This window comes from Denticeps clupeoides, chromosome 15 (assembly GCF_900700375.1).
Source record: "Denticeps clupeoides chromosome 15, fDenClu1.1, whole genome shotgun sequence".
Classification (NCBI taxonomy): Eukaryota; Metazoa; Chordata; class Actinopteri; order Clupeiformes; family Denticipitidae; genus Denticeps; species Denticeps clupeoides.
In genome coordinates, this window is record NC_041721.1 from 13,570,430 (window position 1) to 13,588,356 (window position 17,927).

At 42.9% G+C, this 17,927-nt stretch overlaps 4 protein-coding genes across 10 annotated transcripts in view; 2 read left to right on the forward strand and 2 right to left on the reverse strand.

Annotated features, from left to right (window-relative positions):
* Positions 1-5,998, forward strand: part of lrmp (lymphoid-restricted membrane protein) — a 23,671-nt gene extending 17,673 nt beyond the window's left edge. The window contains exons 25-38 of one of the 6 annotated variants that reach the window (XM_028953781.1): positions 52-122; positions 337-551; positions 660-741; positions 819-876; positions 957-984; positions 1,289-1,429; positions 2,022-2,156; positions 2,257-2,398; positions 2,513-2,550; positions 2,786-2,839; positions 3,446-3,498; positions 3,641-3,730; positions 3,922-4,044; positions 5,052-5,998. In XM_028953781.1, coding sequence (XP_028809614.1) covers positions 52-122; positions 337-551; positions 660-741; positions 819-876; positions 957-984; positions 1,289-1,429; positions 2,022-2,156; positions 2,257-2,398; positions 2,513-2,550; positions 2,786-2,839; positions 3,446-3,498; positions 3,641-3,730; positions 3,922-4,044; positions 5,052-5,331 — 1,510 coding nt within the window. In that variant the 3' untranslated portion in view covers positions 5,332-5,998. The remainder of the gene's footprint in view (positions 1-51; positions 123-336; positions 552-659; positions 742-818; positions 877-956; positions 985-1,288; positions 1,430-2,021; positions 2,157-2,256; positions 2,399-2,512; positions 2,551-2,785; positions 2,840-3,445; positions 3,499-3,640; positions 3,731-3,921; positions 4,045-5,051) is intronic. The other 5 variants (XM_028953782.1, XM_028953784.1, XM_028953783.1 and 2 more) reach the window with 5 other exon arrangements.
* dnai7 (dynein axonemal intermediate chain 7) lies at positions 5,781-12,531 on the reverse strand. 2 transcript variants are annotated; one of them, XM_028953787.1, is made up of 14 exons: positions 12,032-12,531; positions 11,604-11,691; positions 10,688-10,776; positions 10,350-10,454; positions 10,089-10,226; positions 9,732-9,866; positions 9,534-9,637; positions 8,158-8,458; positions 7,750-7,878; positions 7,464-7,647; positions 7,018-7,232; positions 6,694-6,852; positions 6,494-6,607; positions 5,781-6,358 (listed from the first exon to the last, which is right to left on the reverse strand). In XM_028953787.1, the coding sequence occupies exons 1-14, from the start codon at positions 12,101-12,103 to the stop codon at positions 6,083-6,085; spliced, it is 2,109 nt and encodes a 702-aa protein (XP_028809620.1). In that variant the 5' UTR covers positions 12,104-12,531; the 3' UTR covers positions 5,781-6,082. The 2 variants fall into 2 exon arrangements, with proteins under 2 accessions (XP_028809620.1, XP_028809621.1); XM_028953788.1 differs by lacking the exon at positions 11,604-11,691 and having other exon boundaries at positions 12,032-12,141.
* Positions 12,532-12,572: 41 nt separating this feature from the next.
* Positions 12,573-13,696, forward strand: lyrm5a (LYR motif containing 5a). Its single transcript, XM_028955200.1, has 3 exons — positions 12,573-12,658; positions 13,090-13,169; positions 13,264-13,696. The coding sequence occupies exons 2-3, from the start codon at positions 13,125-13,127 to the stop codon at positions 13,474-13,476; spliced, it is 258 nt and encodes an 85-aa protein (XP_028811033.1). The 5' UTR covers positions 12,573-12,658; positions 13,090-13,124; the 3' UTR covers positions 13,477-13,696.
* A 234-nt stretch (positions 13,697-13,930) lies between these two features.
* slc5a8 (solute carrier family 5 member 8) lies at positions 13,931-17,690 on the reverse strand. The gene is made up of 15 exons (XM_028955296.1): positions 17,340-17,690; positions 16,851-16,916; positions 16,722-16,773; positions 16,552-16,619; positions 16,301-16,455; positions 16,086-16,226; positions 15,888-16,017; positions 15,478-15,566; positions 15,099-15,208; positions 14,951-15,018; positions 14,787-14,873; positions 14,529-14,716; positions 14,344-14,447; positions 14,180-14,268; positions 13,931-14,086 (listed from the first exon to the last, which is right to left on the reverse strand). The coding sequence occupies exons 1-15, from the start codon at positions 17,688-17,690 to the stop codon at positions 13,931-13,933; spliced, it is 1,854 nt and encodes a 617-aa protein (XP_028811129.1).
* Between the last annotated feature and the right edge of the window lie 237 nt (positions 17,691-17,927).

Below are 17,927 nucleotides of genomic sequence, written 5' to 3' on the forward strand. Positions count from 1 at the left end.
ATATGTGAAATCTGGACAATGTTGGTCTAAATAGATTTTGCGTTGTAACAGGAGCAGCCTGCTGCCTGTAGTGGAAGAAGAGGAGACTGCAGAGGTGGCTGCGGACGTGCAGGCGAATACAGGTACCGTTCCAGCGCCTTGTTTTCAAAACGCCACAATAATCAAATCGCATTGGGCATGTCTGATCATGTCACATCAAATATACCAGGATTTGAAGGAATTAAGACACATATAATTAAGGTGTTGTTAGATAGTTATCTGAAACAAATCCTGTCCTGGAGCAGCAGAAACGGCCAGGGCTTCTTATCTCCCCTTTTTCTTGTCATCTTTTCATAGGGCCAAACAAGGAGCCAATGGATGCTGCCTCCTTAGGCTCCAGTCCCACACCTGCTGCCTCCAACACGACAGGTCTTGCCACACCAGAGGGGTCCAAGGACACAGAGACGACCCCTGACCTTACTGCTACCGATGGAAGCCTCTCTTCAGAGCAAGGAGTCCAGCTTTCTCCGGGCACCAAGAAAGACTCTCTCAACTTGAAGAAGCTCAAGAAGGTGAACGTGCTTCCTCGTATTCATGCTTCCACAACAGATCAAACTTTTGGCCAGTCTGCACTTATTGTGACTTATAATAAAGACTTTTCTTTATTATTATATACTCAGGAGATGTCACACAGTATGGAGGCAATTGAGGAGCAGAAAGGACAGGAGGACAGTGACCTCTCAACAGCCACAGAAAAGGAAGGCAAGAAAACTTCCTTTCTTTGTCTGTAAGCGTATCGTTCTCTCAGCATTTCTGTATAGAGCAATCTCTTATTCTAGGTGACACATCTGTTGTTTCTGAAGATGCTGGTGACTCAACCAAGGAGGACAAGAATGGGTGAGTGTTTTATGCATTATAAAAAAAAAAGTCCATAACTTCATGAACATATGATTTAATTTTTTTTTTCTTACTTGCAGCTTGTCCCAAAATGACAAAGAGATTGAGGTATGTCCATAATTTTGGCTTTATTTTCAGTACTATTATACTTTGTGACAGAGCTTCAGTAGTTTCATTAGACATTAAACTTCTGTTAATCTTGCTGCTCATAGCATTCCAATACATTTAAAATAGTCAATTTTTTCTTAGGAAAAACAGATTCAAATAATTTTTTGTCCCTCCCTGTCCAGTAGCGTACTCCATGTTAAGTTATGCCCATGCCAGGTTTGCATGCACCTCGTGACCAGTTTGCATATTTAAATTCATCCCACAAATCTGCATTTGTGAAATGCCAATGGTGCCCTTTCCACAGGCCGAGTTCCACAGGCTCTCCCTGGGTTTCAAGTGTGACATATTCACCCTGGAGAAGCGACTGCGTCTGGAGGAACGCTCGAGAGATCTTGCTGAGGACAATGTGAGGAGAGAGGTGTCCAGCTGCCAGGGCCTGCTGCAGGTATAAAGAGAGAGATGGTGAACTGTATTAAATCTCGATTTAAGACTATTTGATTACAGTTTTGCTATTCTGAGATTGTTTATTTGGTCTGAAGCATATTTAGTTTATGTAGGAGCAAGTGGTGATATTAACTGGACTCCAGTGAGGATGTTAAGAATAATAACTGCAGTGAATTTAAACACACAGTAGCTATGAATATTAACAATAATCTTATAATTATTGACCAAATATTACCTTTTGGGAGGTCTCTGGTTGTGACAATTGAGCTGAGCTTTTTGCAAATCTGAATCTGATTATTTCAACCCTATAAGTTATAAAGTGAAGTGATTGTCACTTGTGATGCACAGCACACGGTGCACACAGTGAAATTTGTCCCCTGCATTTAACCCATCACCCTGAGTGAGCAGTGGGCAGCCATGACAGGCGCCCGGGGAGCAGTGTGTGGGGACGGTGCTTTGCTCAGTGGCACCTTGGCGGATCGGGATTCGAACCGGCAACCTTCTGATTACGGGGCCGCTTCCTTAACCACTAGGCCACCACTGCCACCAGTGGACAGTCTGATGTGGCTGGTGTGTTTATATGATTCTTCTAGAACTTGATTCTACTGTATGAAGAAGACAACAAGTCCATGGAGATCATCCAGCGGCTACAGAAAAACCTAGACATCCTTACCCAGTCCATGACCAGAGTAGCCAGCCGCTCCGAGATGCTTGGAGCCATTCATCAAGTGCGTATTACTTTATTGCTGTAGAATTCATCTGCACAACCAAAAATGTTTTATATTCTTACTAATACGCTGTGCACTTTGCAATCCTTACACCCTGCAGGAAAGCAGGACTGGCAAGTCAGTGGAGGTGATGATCCAGCATGTGGAGAACCTGAGGCGGATGTACACTAAAGAACATGCCGAGCTGGTGGAGTTGAGGGAGACAATCATGCAGAATGAGCGTTCCTTTGGTGCCCACACAGGTAAGCTATTTCATAAATTTTATTCGGATACCTCATATAAACTTGCATCAATTAAGCATAAATGTTTCTGTGCCTTCCATTAATATCAGCCAATTCATGCTGCTTGCTTTGTAGATGAATTTAGGAAGAAATCAATTGGATCTTATTACAAGGTGAGTTATAATGGTGCTAAATTAGTACAGTGCTGTCCATGTGACCAATGTTTAAGATACCAGAGGTCAAAAGATGCACTACCTTTATTCTGTATTAACCTTAGATTGTAAGTCCTAGATGTATGTAGGCTAGAATCAAAAGAAATTAAATGCATCCCCATTCGTTCTCCAAGAGGCTGTCATAAAGACCACTAAGTTGGTTTCAGTTTTGAGAAACAACACATGTCTTCCTTAGCCTTCAACTCGCCGGGTCAGCATGCCAGGACTTGGGGTCACGCCCTTTGACTTGGTGAGGTCCATCATGTCATTTGTATGTCCTGCTTTACCAATTCTGTCTGCAGTCTGTCTGCATGTTCTACTATTTTCCAGTGTATGTAAGCATGACAATCATTGCATTTCTAGTGGTGCACTTATCAATTACAGAACAGCCTACCTTTTTTGTGTTGAGAGACCTTGTCCAAATTTGCAACTACTTGGGGACTGAGTGTGCATGTGCTTTCCATGTAGAAAATGTATTTCCTTTTGAATTCTAACAATAATTTCAACCATGAATATCCAGTGTGCTTTTTGGTTATAAAGTACATCTACTATTTTACTCCTGTATTTCCCTACCTGCTACAGCTGCCCTTGCCCATCTACTAATTTACCCTCCTTGGGAAAAAAACAGCATAATGCTACTACCTGCTTCAGACTGAACTTTTCTGGTGTGACCATCTAAACTATGCAAAAAGACACAGCTATTGTGCTATTAGCTGGTCTGGCCACTGTGAAAGCTTACCATAAATTGGTCAAACTACTTGATTATTCTGTTTTTTTTCCTACCAGGGTATTGCTTGTTTTGAAAATATTGTAATCATTAAAAATATTAATCCATTCTAAATGTTTTCTTTTGCAGCCCAAATCCCATGAGGTCACAGAGTCTGAAGTAGACAAATTGTCAAGGAGATGGTATGTAATGAAGAGTCTACTGTACTGTTTGTACATGGATAGGGTTGTGATGCCAGATCTGGGTGCCTCCAGTTAGAATTGCTGTTGTGGGTTGGACCTGAATGATTCATGGTTACAGTACTGTATGTCACATGGTTTGCAGGAAAGTGAAGAGCAGTCAGCGACCGCCACTAAAGCGGTTCGTTAGCTCCGGGGCTTGGGCTGACACCGATGAGCCCTCGCTAATAAATAGGTAAGGGGTTGCTGCGAACACTGCTCTCAATCTCAGCTTTTAGACCAATCGATAAAATCAAATCATTGACGATACCTTAACCGGAGCTGGTCAGAGGTGAGCGGAGGCTTGGACTTGAGGTGGTTTAAGCCTCCGGAGTGATGCAGGGGCTACAGGTTCCAGACCAGTGATGTGTAGCTGACTGTGTGCAGGTTCTGCAATGACACAGACCCTCACTCTGAGGAGGAGCGAAAAGAGGAGCCTGGGACCGAAAGGAAATCCAGCCTCACAGAGCTGAGCAACAAAATCGCCTCCCTCATTTTGCCACTGAAGCCGTTAGTGAGAAGTCCCTCCAATGCTTCAGAAGCATATTTTGCTCTGTGTGTGTGTGTGTGTGTGTGTGTGTGTGTGTGTGTGTGTGTGTGTGTGTGTGTGTGTGTGTGTGTGTGTGTGTGTATGAAAAAAGAGAGATGTGAGGTGCTTTTGCTTTAGGCTCTGCTTTTTTGGATCTCCATTTCTTAAAGTGCACAACCTTTGTTCTTGACTGGTGTTATTGCCCAGCAAACAAATCTGCGACTTTGTTCACAACGGTTTTGGTCTAAAAGCTCTGACGTCTTCTGCTGGAGTTTCATTTGCTTTTCCTCTTCGTTCCATTGTCTTTCTTGTTCAGGTCATGTTGACTATCATTTAAATGTTGTCTAATCTATGTTCCTTGATTCAGTTTAAAGGTGCACTGCCCTATGCTCTAACAGGTTTCTTCAACACGTTCCTGAAGGTCCAGGTATCGCAGATGTTCCTGTAGCTGTGAGGCAGGTGGGAAACCACTGTGGCCAATCGGAATCAGTAACTTCTGGTCAGAATTGAGAATGAGACCATGGTCTCAGACGAACTTCACCATGTAGGCTAGCCACATAGGAAGGCCAGCCTCACAAAGATGTATTTACCCTGTTATGGAGGGTTTGGATGGAATACATCATGCTGGAGTGCACCTTTAAATTTGTTTCCCTTCTTCGCTACTTTAACAGTCACGCTGAAGCACCATCTGATCTGATGCACTGCGTGTCCTCAACACCATCTTCAAATATGCTTTTTACCTAATAATTGTCTTTGTTCATCAGCATCTGTTTTCTTCTAGCTCTGCTGTGTCATATGGCCTGGGTTAACACAAAGATGACCAGATTCCAGTTATTTGTAACATATTTTTGGCTCACTTCGTATTTTCCCCATATCATGCAAAACCATTCAAAAAGATGTTCACTAAAAAAAACTGGAATCTGTGTTACAAATGAGCTAGATCATCCTATGATGAAATGGTCTCTTTCTTCTTTTATTTTTTTTGTAGCGTGAACCCCAGCCCCAACCCCACTGTGACTGAGCAAGTGGTGCCATCCCTGTTGGAGTCTCGGACCCGCAGGCCAGCCGCAGCCCGCTACAGCAGGAGCTTGTGGGTATGGGTGGCTCTGGTGGTGGTGCTGGCTGTTCTCCTGACCCTGCTGGCCAGCCTGGTGCTACAGCCAGCTGTGGACGCCGCACCTGTGGGTACAGGGGACTCCTGGATGACCATCCAGCAGCTGCTGTGGCCCTACACTGGTCTCCGACATAATGGCCAGCCCCCCGTGTGAAGGCGGGGCGAGATCAAGGACCTGTGAGACCTAAATGTCCAGTCCAGCCAGGGGAAGCCGGTCAGCTCCCCCTTAGGCTACAGTGAGTTGCCCTCACATATCCTTGATTATTAGTCAGTGTGTATTTTAAGCACTTATCGAATACCGGACAGGCCGTTCCCTGATAATGCAGCCGGACCCTTTGACCTGCTACTCCTGGTCACAATTGACAGCAATGAAGAAAAAGAAGTGTGGCTCTCAGGATATGGATCATAGCCATGTGTTGCAAAATTTCATGTCACGCACTTCAAGTCAAATAAGGGACCTCTAGGAAAGCTTGATTGTTTTGGCTGCTTGAATTTTAGTTTTTTTTTTTTTTTTTTTTTTTTTTTAATAAATCTTTTTTTCCTTACTTATTTTTTTTTCACTTATTTTACTTAAACATTTAAAGAAGGGTCACACCTTTTACATTTTGTTCTTCAAGAAGACAATTTATTTATTATTTTAGCATTTTATCGTCATGCATTATAGCGAGTGCTGGAATTTGTTTCTTTTCTTTTGAGAACTGTTCAACACAAAGATTTTTTTTATTTTCAATGTTCTTGCAGTGTTCCCTTTCAGACACTTTTGTATGTTCCAAAGAGGGGAGATAAAAGGTTTGCACAATAAAGTAACCAATTCTATATAACTGGTGTCTGATTACTGACCATCTATGGAGACAAACAGCCCATTTATATGTTGGCGACCTTCCCCCCTCGGGGTTAGGCCATGTCTATGAATATGTTAGAACACGGGTGCCACACAGCAAATGCTGGACTGTGCTGATGTAGAGATAGTGAGATTGACGGACTCTGGCTTGTGCACTTGCACTCATGCCATCCTGGAGCATGTGCAGAAAGGTTGAGTGGTACTCTGTCCCCTCTGGCAGCTCTGGGCTGAAGCTGGCACTCCGTTCATTCATCTGCAATCGCTGGCTTCTCTGGGCACCGAGTAGGTACAAAGACCAGGCCTTCTCAGGCACTGGCCCTTCCTCCAAGTGCTCAGAAACCTAGCATTGGGGAGAAGACTCCTAGTATTGGTGTCACAGAACTGACACTCGTTTTATAAAACATGCGTTTTAAGGGAACCTGAAATGTATATATTAATAATTGTTGGATTAATTCCTTCTACGATTTGTTCCTACCTGCAATACCAGGTGTTCCTGTCCACACTGAGTGTTCCATTGACTCCAGCAGAAAGCAATGGTAGATGAGACCAATGCAATTTGTTCATATACAGTATGCTCCAGGAGTGGATCCTACAGTCATCCGCAAAAATAAGGGATATCAGTGCAACAATCAATGCACCAGCAATCTACCTCACCCAACAACAATAGATCCTCACCTTGGCATTGATGCTGACATATTTATCAGAGTACTCATTGACAAATATGTTCACTCCAGTGCTAACCATGGCCTCCTTCAGCGAAGACACACTCATCCATTTTCCCAGGATGTGCATCAGGCCATCAGACTGCTCTGTCTGTAGCATGCACTGATCTCCCTGCCCAAGAACACGGATATTGGGTCAGTTTCCCATTTGTGTAATAAGACTAGTCCAAGACTTCAAGCATTTTTAATGGAGAACGTCCCTGAAGCCTAAGTCTGAAACCCCTCAGATGGTACGACTAACTGTATTGTTTGACCATAGTGTGAATACACTTCTTGCCTTGACAACAATTTTAACTTCAATTAGTGCAGCGGTGATCGTCAGCAGAGCTGAGTCCTGGCCTAGAGGCCTCAGTTCCCATGACTGAAAGGGCATGTTGGCGTATTTGTCTTGCAGGAGGGTGAAGGCATAGAAGGTGTCCATCTTGAAGGAGACAGTCCTGTCTGCTGCACTGTATGAAACTTCACTTATAAGATCTGTCCTCCAGTGCAGGCCTGTGTTAGACACAATTATTATTATTAATCTACACATTTTCATAAGTTTGCATATCAAGGAGTAAGAACCAGAGAGTAGTGAGTGACATTTGGTGTCATTAAATAGCAAAAAAATTATCTATACTTGAGTGACAATGTCACTTGGTGTTCACCACTTGATAGACGTGTAATATCCTTCAAAAATCTGTAGTGCCAATCAACATATTACACTCTAAACATAAATCAAGGTACCTATAGGGTCCCAGCGAGCCACTTGAGGGTCCTCCAGAAACGTAATGAAATCTGGGATGGCCATTGAGACTCCTACTGGTTGGGAGAACCCAGAACTGTTGTCCTCTGGTGTATTTGAAGAGGACCTTTCTGATTGGTGTTGCTCAGGGAGATAGAGAAATGTCTGAAGCCCTGTGTCCACAACCTTACAAAAAAAAAGAAAAAACAAGATGTTATATAAAGAACATAACAGTTGATGCTTATCACAAGAAGCTAAGAAACATTAAATCAGCATGAAAAACCTCACCTCTCTTATCACCCAGCTCTTGACTGTCTTGGGCTGAGGTGGAAGATGGAAAAGATCAAAGTAGAAGACCCCACCTAGGGGAGTGTACTGCTGCAGGTCAACAATGCTCGCCTCCATAGCAAGAGGAGCCTCAAAAGAAAAAAAAAAAAACATATTTTGCCTCCATGACATTTTGTTTGTAATGTCATTTGAAAAAAAATAGAAGTGGACAAGCTGCTGCATACATCCTTGGTTGTGTTGTACTTGGTTTGTGATCATGAAAGTTACATTGTGTTTGTATATAATAGAATATAAATGAAAGTAAACAGGTAAGAGCAGACAGTGTCAAAATGCTCCTGAAGCACAATGCAAGAGGAGGACACTCTGCTCTTGATAGTTCTGCTCAAGCAAAGGGCTGCAGGCCCTCACCTTCTCACCCTCGGACCATGCCGACTGCACGTCTTCCCTGCCCTGTCGTGAACTCTCTCCATCCTCTCCATCTGTGTCGAGCTCAGCCCCTTCAGTGGTTTGTTCATTCCCAGCCACACTCAGCTCGGCCTGTGAGGCCATGCTGTTGGACCTGTGGCCCTGGTCTGGCTCTGTTTGGTGGCTCATGTGGGACAGGTGGTCATAGCGAGTGTGGAGGATCCTCACTGCCACATCACTCACTGCCAGCTGCTTGGGAAGCTTAAAACCAAGCTTCACCTCCTCAAACTGGACTGCTTCTAATCTGTGAAGCCATTAAGAGAAGTGTTTTTTCCATTTCAAATAGAAATAGCATATTGAAAATATTTTTAAAGGTCCCCTTTAAAATTTGTGAGATTATTTAACATTTATTAATACAATATTGTTGTATTAATACAGATTAATACAAGTTCCCCTAGCCTGTCTATGGTCCTGCAGTGGCTAGAAATGGCAATAGGTGTAAAGAGTGCTTTGGCCATTCAGACAGTAGGATCTGGATTTTGTCCCCTTATTTCGTCATAAGGGGAAAGGTTACCTCCCCTTCCTCATGTGTTTTCCACCCAGAAAATTTCCCACCCCTTCCCCAAAGAGACTGTAAAGAAACAGTGAGTTAATTAAAATTTTTCTGGAAAAATGGCGGCAAATCTTCCTATCTGTGCCAAACATTGTGGTTGATGAAGGGTTATCGATGGCCATAATTCTGCACAACAGTAGAAAAGATACTTCAGATACAGCATTAGGGGACCATAGAAAACCAAAAAAAGAATCATGTCATGGGACATATAAATTAGGGATGCACCGATACCACTTTTTTGGAGAACGAGTACGAGTAAGAGTACTTACATTTCAGTACTCGCCAATACCGATACAGAGTACTTAATAAAAACATGATTTAAATTTACAAGTCATATAATTTAACAAAAAAAACATTTAAACAGTGACAGTGCAACTCTCGTCTATCCACTGGGAGGTTAGGCTAATTTGCGACACGGGGCTAACACTGTTTGTCCAAATATCCGCGGTGAAACTAAACGCAGAGGAGGCTTGCAGTAGGCTGTGGAGTCCGGTAGTTTAGGCAGCTCCGTGTCAGTCATGTAGCGGCGGCTTGGGACATCATATCTGGCGCCTGTGGTTAACCCCTTACACTCCCCTCAAACATAGATTTCTCAGACTGTGGTATCGGTCCCTGGTATCAGGGGACTTTTAATGAGTACGAGTACTTTAGAAAATGTGGTATCGAGGCCGATACCAGATCCCGGTATTGGTATCGGTGCATCACTAAATGAACATTTTGTTAAATTGGTCTGGAAGAACATGGATAAGACTTCTATTTGACAGACCTTGGGTTTTTCTTAAGGTTTGCCCAGACACAGAGAGTGATGTTTTCATCTTGGACCACTGTCTGCATGTTTCCTGTCTTGATGTCACAGTGAGTCTTAGCATACTTGGACCCATAAAAAAATCTCAGTTATACACCTCAGTTAAATCTTGGTTTAAGAAAAAAAACACAATGCAGTCAACTGAAGTGAATGATTTACCTTCAAGATCTCCTCTGTTATTTGGTTGTGTTTTGTGTGAATAAGATTCTGGAGTGTCAGCAAGGTCTCTTGATATTGATGAGCTTCTCTGGGTTCAGGGTTGTCACTCAAATGCCACTGCAGCTCATTGATTAGCTGAGGATTGAAAGTGTTGTACGTTGTACGGTAAACAGTAAGTAAAATAAAGTTTGGCATGTGAAATTATTCCAAATGACTTTGTTTAATGTTGGTCAAAACTGTAAATGACTGTTTTATTGATCCATCATGTGTTGAAGAATACTGATCTAAATTTGTAAAAATGTATCAATTCACAAATCATGTCCCGGAATGGAAACTGTTGTCTGTAAGAAGGTTTACCCTCACTGCCAGGGCACACTGCGTTAAAACCAGGTTGGCCTGGACCTCAGGGTCGTCTCGCCAGAGGCTGATGAAAGTGTTAATTTCCCGTATAGCAGATGGGTCCGGGCTGCCATCACAGCGCATGTACCGCTCCCACTAAAGAAACGGAGAGTGGGTCTCTTGGTTAGGGTTCGCTGTATGATTATATAAAAAGTCACTCTCAGAAAGAGTGAAAGATGATTATCATTTGGATCACAGTGCAGGTGTAGTGGATTTTACTCTGGCCTTCTCCCGGGAGTCACGTTCCCATGTGGTGACAGCTTTATGGTTCTCTTCCAGCAGATGGCGCAATTCGTTCAGCTCGTCCTCCCTGCGCTCCCTGTCCTGTTAGAAAACATTGGTTTAGCTATTTTTCCCAAATCCAGCTAGTCTAAGGCATAATAATTATCAAAGAATCCACATTATTGTGATGCAATTTAGAGGCAACAAAATGCATCATCGATATACTTTCTACAAACAATAATAACCAAATATATTGAATAGCTATTCATATCAATGCATTCAATTAACTGCTGAGGTAGTGCCAGTTCACCCTTAGAAACTGCATGCTGCCGAACCTTGAGCTCTAGTCTGCGCTGCTTCGCTTCCATGCGTTCTCTCTCCAGCCTCTCCTCTTCCTCCTTCTCTGCCAGCAGACGCGCCTCTTCTGTGAAAGAAGCGTGGTGAAAGATGTACGTTTTTGTGAAAATCATTGAATTCCTCTATAGTGTAATGGACAAAATACATGAGGTGTCAGTAAAAAAAAAAAAAACTAATTTGTCCCTGCAAAACAGGCAGGAAGGCAGAACTGTCTTTATCAGCGGTGGGCAAACTCAGGGGCCACATTGACTTTTCAAATTTGTCAGGTGTGCCGCGGCAGCAACAGATGCAAACCTATCACACATAAAAACCTAAGAAAGGCCTTACAGTGTTAACATTTACTTTTAGTGGGAAGCTTTCGCTTTGTGGAAAGGCTCGCTAGACTAAGAAAGAAAAGGAAATGAGCGGGTTGCATGTAAATAGTTTTATGTTGCATGTTGAGGTGTGCATTACATGGGGGTTAGACACAGTTTAGTGTAGGTGGGCAGGTAAGGCGCCGTCTCCATTGCGCGGTGTCTGCGAGTAAGAGTAGCCGTAAAAAAAAAATGGTCGTGCTGTACCGGCTACCAGCTAGTACAAATAAAAAGCTCTTATTCCAGCCAGGACGAGAGCCGAGCGAAAGATCTTCAGCTCCATCTGCGCCTACTGTGCCACCTGGTGTAACGCCAGGCATTACTGGATGAGTTCAAACAAATGCTGAACGAAGTTCTGTACAAATCTCTGGCAGGACGGATGTGGGCCGTATATAACCCAATACGAACGTTCATCAGTGGCCAGGGCTTAAAAGCAAGAGAATTCAGGATTCAGAGGCCTTGTGGAGTTTTGGTTAAAAACGATACACAACATTAGTCATTTTAAGAAATGAATTGTATGGAAATTTGGAAATCACATTACCCTCTTCCTTCTGTTTTCGCTCATCCTCCTCTTTCTGTAGCTTCTCTTTGTTTTGCTTGTTTAGCTTGCCTCCTTTCTTTTTACCAGACTTTTGAATGAAACGGACAGGTTTTGTCACCTTGGTGCTTCGATTACATACAAAATCTCAAAGTGAATGAGTCTCTGAAACCGTCCAACTTGTCACCGTGTCTTTCTCCCTGTCATTTTACCTGACAGACCAAACTCATGTCTTAGCCTTCTTCGCTGTCCACCAAAAGAATAATGAAAAGACAACAGTTGCAAGTAGACTCATGTGCCACAAACACTGACCGTGAGAAAGTTAAATATGAGCTTTAATGCCAATACCCTGTGCTAATCTCTCCTGCGATTTGCCGAAATAAAGACATTTAATTACTACTGCGAGTCAACTCTCTGAGACATTTTCTCACCATCGCGGCTCTTCTTTTCTTGTTGCTTGCGCTGCTATGGCAACCTTCTGGCGGCCGCACCAGTGTTGCCATGTTCGCTCGGTAAAGGCGGCTCGTAAATGTTCACGGTCTTGGGCTGTGGGGATTTTTTCTTGAATCCAAAAATCTGGTTTGGGATTTTCAGAACGCACAAGCAAACTTCCATCCTATAAATCGGGGCACATCACGTCTCTTGCTTTTTTGTAGAACATAACATTTATAACGTCTCCCAAATAATCTGTCAAAAAGTGAGCACAGTCCGAGTTCTTGTCCACCCTTTAAACAAACGATGATGATTTCGTACTTTAAATGAACGCTACACAAGATCTGGCAACATGTACACGTGTTTTCTCGTTTGCTGCTAATGCAGTGGTACTTCTGGTCCGACATTTCTAAAGATCACTGTTCGTACAAAGTATCCGATAAATACGAATGCTTACTGTACAACACCACAAGGGAACAAAAATTGATAACCAAACGTATTGAACAGCCCCTGTCCCATTCAGATGACGTAACAAACGTTCGTCCTATCGGTCCAACCAGATGCGGCGGAAACTCTTGCGCGCAATTGACGCGCAAAGGTTTTTCATGAGGCTAAAATATTTATAGGTGGGTCAGGCGCGGGCTGATATTATATGACAATGTCCGCCTTCTCTTGTTATGTCGCGGTGTATTGGAAATTGGTGGCGTTATAGCACGCGTTGTTGTTATGGTGTTGTAACTAGCACGCATGCTAACACATAATGTGTGGAAAAACAGGCTGTGTTGCAGCACTATTCGGGGGATATGATTCCCTTAGCGGATTATTCATGGATGGTGTCGTAACTCGTTTAATTATATAAAGGACCAGTCTAATATGATTTCCTTTCATCGGTAGAACCTACCTTTTACAGAAAGCAATAAAGTGTTTACTAGCATAGCGAAGGTCACAGCCTCCGGTCGTGATATTAAAAGAACCCAACCATATGTTCCATGTGGTTCCTTAAAGTCTGCTTCGAAATGTACGTGGGTATTAATATTGGATTTGTGTTCTAATGTAGCTGCGACAGCAACAACCGGCTTCTGCACGGAGAACATGACCAATCCACTGAGGGGTGAAGTCATTAGATTATACAAGACTGTAAGGGCATCACTTTCTTTCGGGACACGTTTTATCTTGCTGAGTTCCAAGTGTGCGGCTAGTTACACGGCATTATTTGTCTCTCTGCCAACAGCTTCTTTACCTGGGACGGGATTACCCACAGGGCAGCGCGTACTTCAGGGAGCGCCTGAAGGGAGCATTTATGAAAAACAAAGATGTGACCGATCCGGAGAAGATCAGAAAGCTCCTGGCCCGTGGGGAGTTTGTGATAAAGGAAATAGAGGCCCTATACTTTCTCCGGAAGTACAGGGCAATGAAGAAGCGCTACTATGAACCTGAACACTGACCATAAACTGAGCATCCAGCTGGGCCAACAATTGGCAGATTCCATCCATGTATAGACCTGTGAACTGGTGTGGACTACATAAATTGTGTCTCTACGATCTAAATGTGTAAAATATAAAAGTGCCGAAATATTTAAAGTGTGCATTGCTGATAATTGCACAGGTCTATGGTCATGTTCTGCTGTTGTGTATACATGTAAATAAAGTCTTTATTATCCATTATTACAACGTCATTATTTTGTGTCAAATATAAATAGGTAAAATATATTGACACCAGTGAGTTATTAAGATTCTTAATTATCTATCCTTATGTAAATCCTTATTTTCAACCATTCCAAAAAAACATTATTAAAAAAATTATGATTTCAAACCCCACCATCACTGATATATCTGCACTACATTCTGTAAAAATGGCTTCAGGGTAAAAAATAATTAGTGAGAACAATTAAAAACAGACTAGGGTTTTTTAAAAGAATTTGACATTGCATCTTCATCTGTAATAAAGTTTGGTGAGATTATATAAAGTTCAGTGTTGGAGAAGGCTGGATTCATGTTGCCCCGCTCCTTCACAGTGTTCTTCACAAGATCAACACGGCCAGAACGTCTCAGAGCCTAGAGATGAAAATAAAAGTTTTGAGGCTTGAGAATGGACAGTGGAGTAGAGGCTATGGTCAGTTAATTGAACTGGTATTTTATTAACTGTACCTTTTCTTTCATTAATTTTAAAAGATAATAAAATGTTAGATCCTCTTTGCTCAGTGTAAGCCTGGGTGCCGGTTGGAATTTCCTGCCACCTAATTAAAATTGAAAATGTTTCCATCAGACACTCTTCATCACTTAAAATATTTTTTCATGTGCATTCATGTTACCTGAAAGTAGGCTAACAATAAGGGCAACAATCACAGTTGTCAGAGCTCCAATGGGGGCATAGTACAGATAGGACACAGAGTACAGGTCTTCAGCAAGGAAAGGCCTAGAAAAAAACAGCAAATATTTAATCCACCAGTGTCTAATCAGTGCACGGAAGTGCATACTATGATAAGGTTTACTTTACCTGTATTGTGTGCTGTGGTTTGGTGATGGCGTGATTAATGCCTGATCTGCAGTTAGGTTGGTGATATTGCATTCGTCTGTCACAAGTTTTAGTGGTCTGGTCCACTCAGGCAAAGGACTGTATAGCTGAGCCCCAACACACACCCAGAGTGACAGTGCCAAGCCACAAAACATCCCTACAGCAGCGCTCTGTAGTACAAAGTACATGAAACATCCAGGTACACCAAGTACACAGAAAGTAAGAGATTTCTTCACTTACTCTGGAGTTCCCGAATGGGCAGAGGATGCCGAATGAAAACAGGCCCAGCACGGGTCCACTAATCACACCAAAGATACTGACAGTCGTCTGCAGAGGAAGAAACACGTTTTTTTTTTGGTACCACGCTATATATAGAAAAGGAACTCTAATGAGATAATACTTGCTTGGAGCACCCCACCCAGGAGCGATGCAAAACCAGCCATCCCAATGCACACAACACCATAAATAAAGGCTGCAAGGGGAGAAAGAAGTGTTGCTGTTCCATGGCAGGCAAAAGACCTCTAATAATAATATAATGGCGATTGCACTAACTCAGTCCCTTGGACATCAAGGACAATTGCTTCTCCGAGAGGTCCATGTGAGGCTTGAACAGGTCTTCTAAGGTCACGGTGGCCAGAGCATTTATACTGGATGAGACTGTACTATGGACAGAACAAAAATGTTGTTAGTGATTTATCTTTATCATATTTATCTATTATCTTATAAATGACAATACACATTTTAATGCTGTTTGGATTAAATTTACAAATACACGTGCTGGCCATAACAGTATCTTGTTAATAATGTTCAAGTGGGCTTATAATTTCTGCCATTAACAGGTGTGTGTGAGGGTTTGCACCACATATGCACCAAGTGTCCTGGTTTTAATGTTGTGGGTGATTGGTGTATATGTTCGCACACTTCACTGTACCTCAGAGTCCCACTGTATGCTGCAGCCACAAACAGTCCAGGAAGACCAGGATGATCTCTCAGGATATCAAGGACCAGGTATGGCATTAACTTCAAAAAGAAACAAAACTAGTGTAAACTAGAGTTTATTCTCATATTCTGCTCATAGTCTCATATTCTACACAATTTTATCCTTTAAAAATGATTTTAGGGCATGTCCAGTGGAAAGTGTTTCAGACTGAATTTGCTAATGAAATACAATGTGTTGCTCTGTAAGCCACAACTGTAACAGCATTGCCAGCGTTAACAACGTATGTCTCTTTATTTAGCAGAGCCACAACTATCATAAGTGGGATTTGAACCTGTGACTTTACAGACAATCTTTTTTTTCTACTAATTCCATTCCATCTCTATTTCACTGGCCACTGGTACCTGATCTGTTGACGAGACGGCATTCGATGTCCAGGGGTCACATTGCTTGTAAAAGGAGTAGAGACATAGCCCAGCAAACACGGCACACAGCAGAATAACGCACAGCCCCACCAAGTTCAGATACAGTGCTCTGGTGAGACAGAGTTTGACTATAAGGCCTTGGTTAGACTAGAATATTTGCCGTGGCATGTAACTTACAACTTAGCCTGTATTATGGACTTGCAGGAAACATATCTCTGAACCTGGGCCTGGTTTGTGGCGTAGACATTGAGCCAGCTGAAAGACCCTCCAACAACAACAGTCCAGAAGGTGTATCTTTTCAGAGGGTTTGGATCAAAGCTGGCGTAAAAGACACATTATACTGTAATTCACTGTTAAGATGGTGCTTTAAAACCTCAGCCATTCAAACTCACTCCCACATGTTGAGGCGGCCTCCAAATTCGGCATCGCTTAATATGGTAGATACGCCACCCCTGAGAACCACTGCCTTGATAATGACGGAGAGGAAGCCGGCCACCATGATCCCCACCTGGAATGCATCCGTCCAGACCACAGCCCTCAGACCTCCCTATGAAAGTCAAACAGTCCAACCCCCTCAGAGTCAGGTAGACATTTGTCAATGTTGTACAACACATTCCATAGTTTTTTTTCAGGTAACCATTACCATTGTGCAGTAAAAGATGCAGACTGCACCCGTCAACACCACAGCCCCCCACAGGTCAAAGCCAGTCACTATTACAATGAGAGAATATTACCACACATTGCATAACCCCAACAGAAATGATTTCCCAGAATAAATTAATGCTGCATTGTGAAAGGTTCATGTGCAGCCACCTTGGTTTAGGGCCAAAGCTGGAGCATATATGACCACCCCAGCGTAGAAGACCTATAAGTAGGGAAAAAAGGCTCCATGAAGTCATGATTCTATATATCTATATGGTAATTAACACAAGTGGTACTTACTGTCTGCAGAATATACAGTGCTGTGACAAACAGGCGTGTTGGTTTGTTAAAGCGCAGTTCCAGATACTGCCAAAGACAGACAAACACTCAAAATCAATATTACTTTGTTTGATATCAAGAAATTGGCACATCTAAAATTTAGAGCAATTTAATTTGAGGATTTATGAGACTAATACATGTGTTTTTATATGACAAATTTTCTTGATATGAGTAACTGATTGCTCATCTCTGTTTGCCTTCTTGAGGTTGTTCAGCCTTCTATGTCATCACAAGAGAATCAACATCATTGTCCTCGTATCAGAGCTTTGCCATTGTTTCCTTCTCTGGAAAAATAGAGACCACTGAGCCTAACCCTGACCGAGTCATGTTCTGTCCAGACTCGCGATAAGTCCTGTTGCAGTGTCTGCACCACAACTGTGACTGGTTCCCTGGAAACGACACATAGCATCAAACAATAAGATTCTCAGTCACATTGTGTCCTTTACTTACCTCATTTGTGCTGGTGATTCCCAGTCTATAAAAAACTGGCAAGAAGACCTCTGAGCTGACCACCACAACTAGTATAAAGGTCAGGCAGTGCAGTCCGTAGATGGCCCCAAAAATGTACACCTCTGCTGGTGTGGCCAGGACAACGATGGCAGACATGAAGCTTGCAGTGAGGGACAAAGCCACCGGCACAGGTGTCATGCTCCGTCCCCCCAGCAGAAAGTCGTTGGTGGTTTGTGCCGCTCTCCCCACATAGGCAGAGTAGAGCCCAATGGCAGTGGAGATGAGGAGCATCAGTGCAAAAACAACATAGTCCCACACGGTGAAAGTGCCAACAGGAGACGGAACCTCCATGGTTCTGCGCTCCAGTAGAAGCGTTATTATGACCAGCCTGTATAATACCAAGGCACAGATTACGTTATATAAAGAATGCTGCGTCCTACGCACGTGGGCTAGGGACACATGGCTTGAACCCAGAGTGTGTGATGTTTCAAGACCCTCCTTTGTCCCGGATGAGCACGTTAAGTCCTGGCACGAAGTTGCTCTCTTCTGGTTAAGTACCCTCTCAACAGCACCGTAGCTCCACCTCTG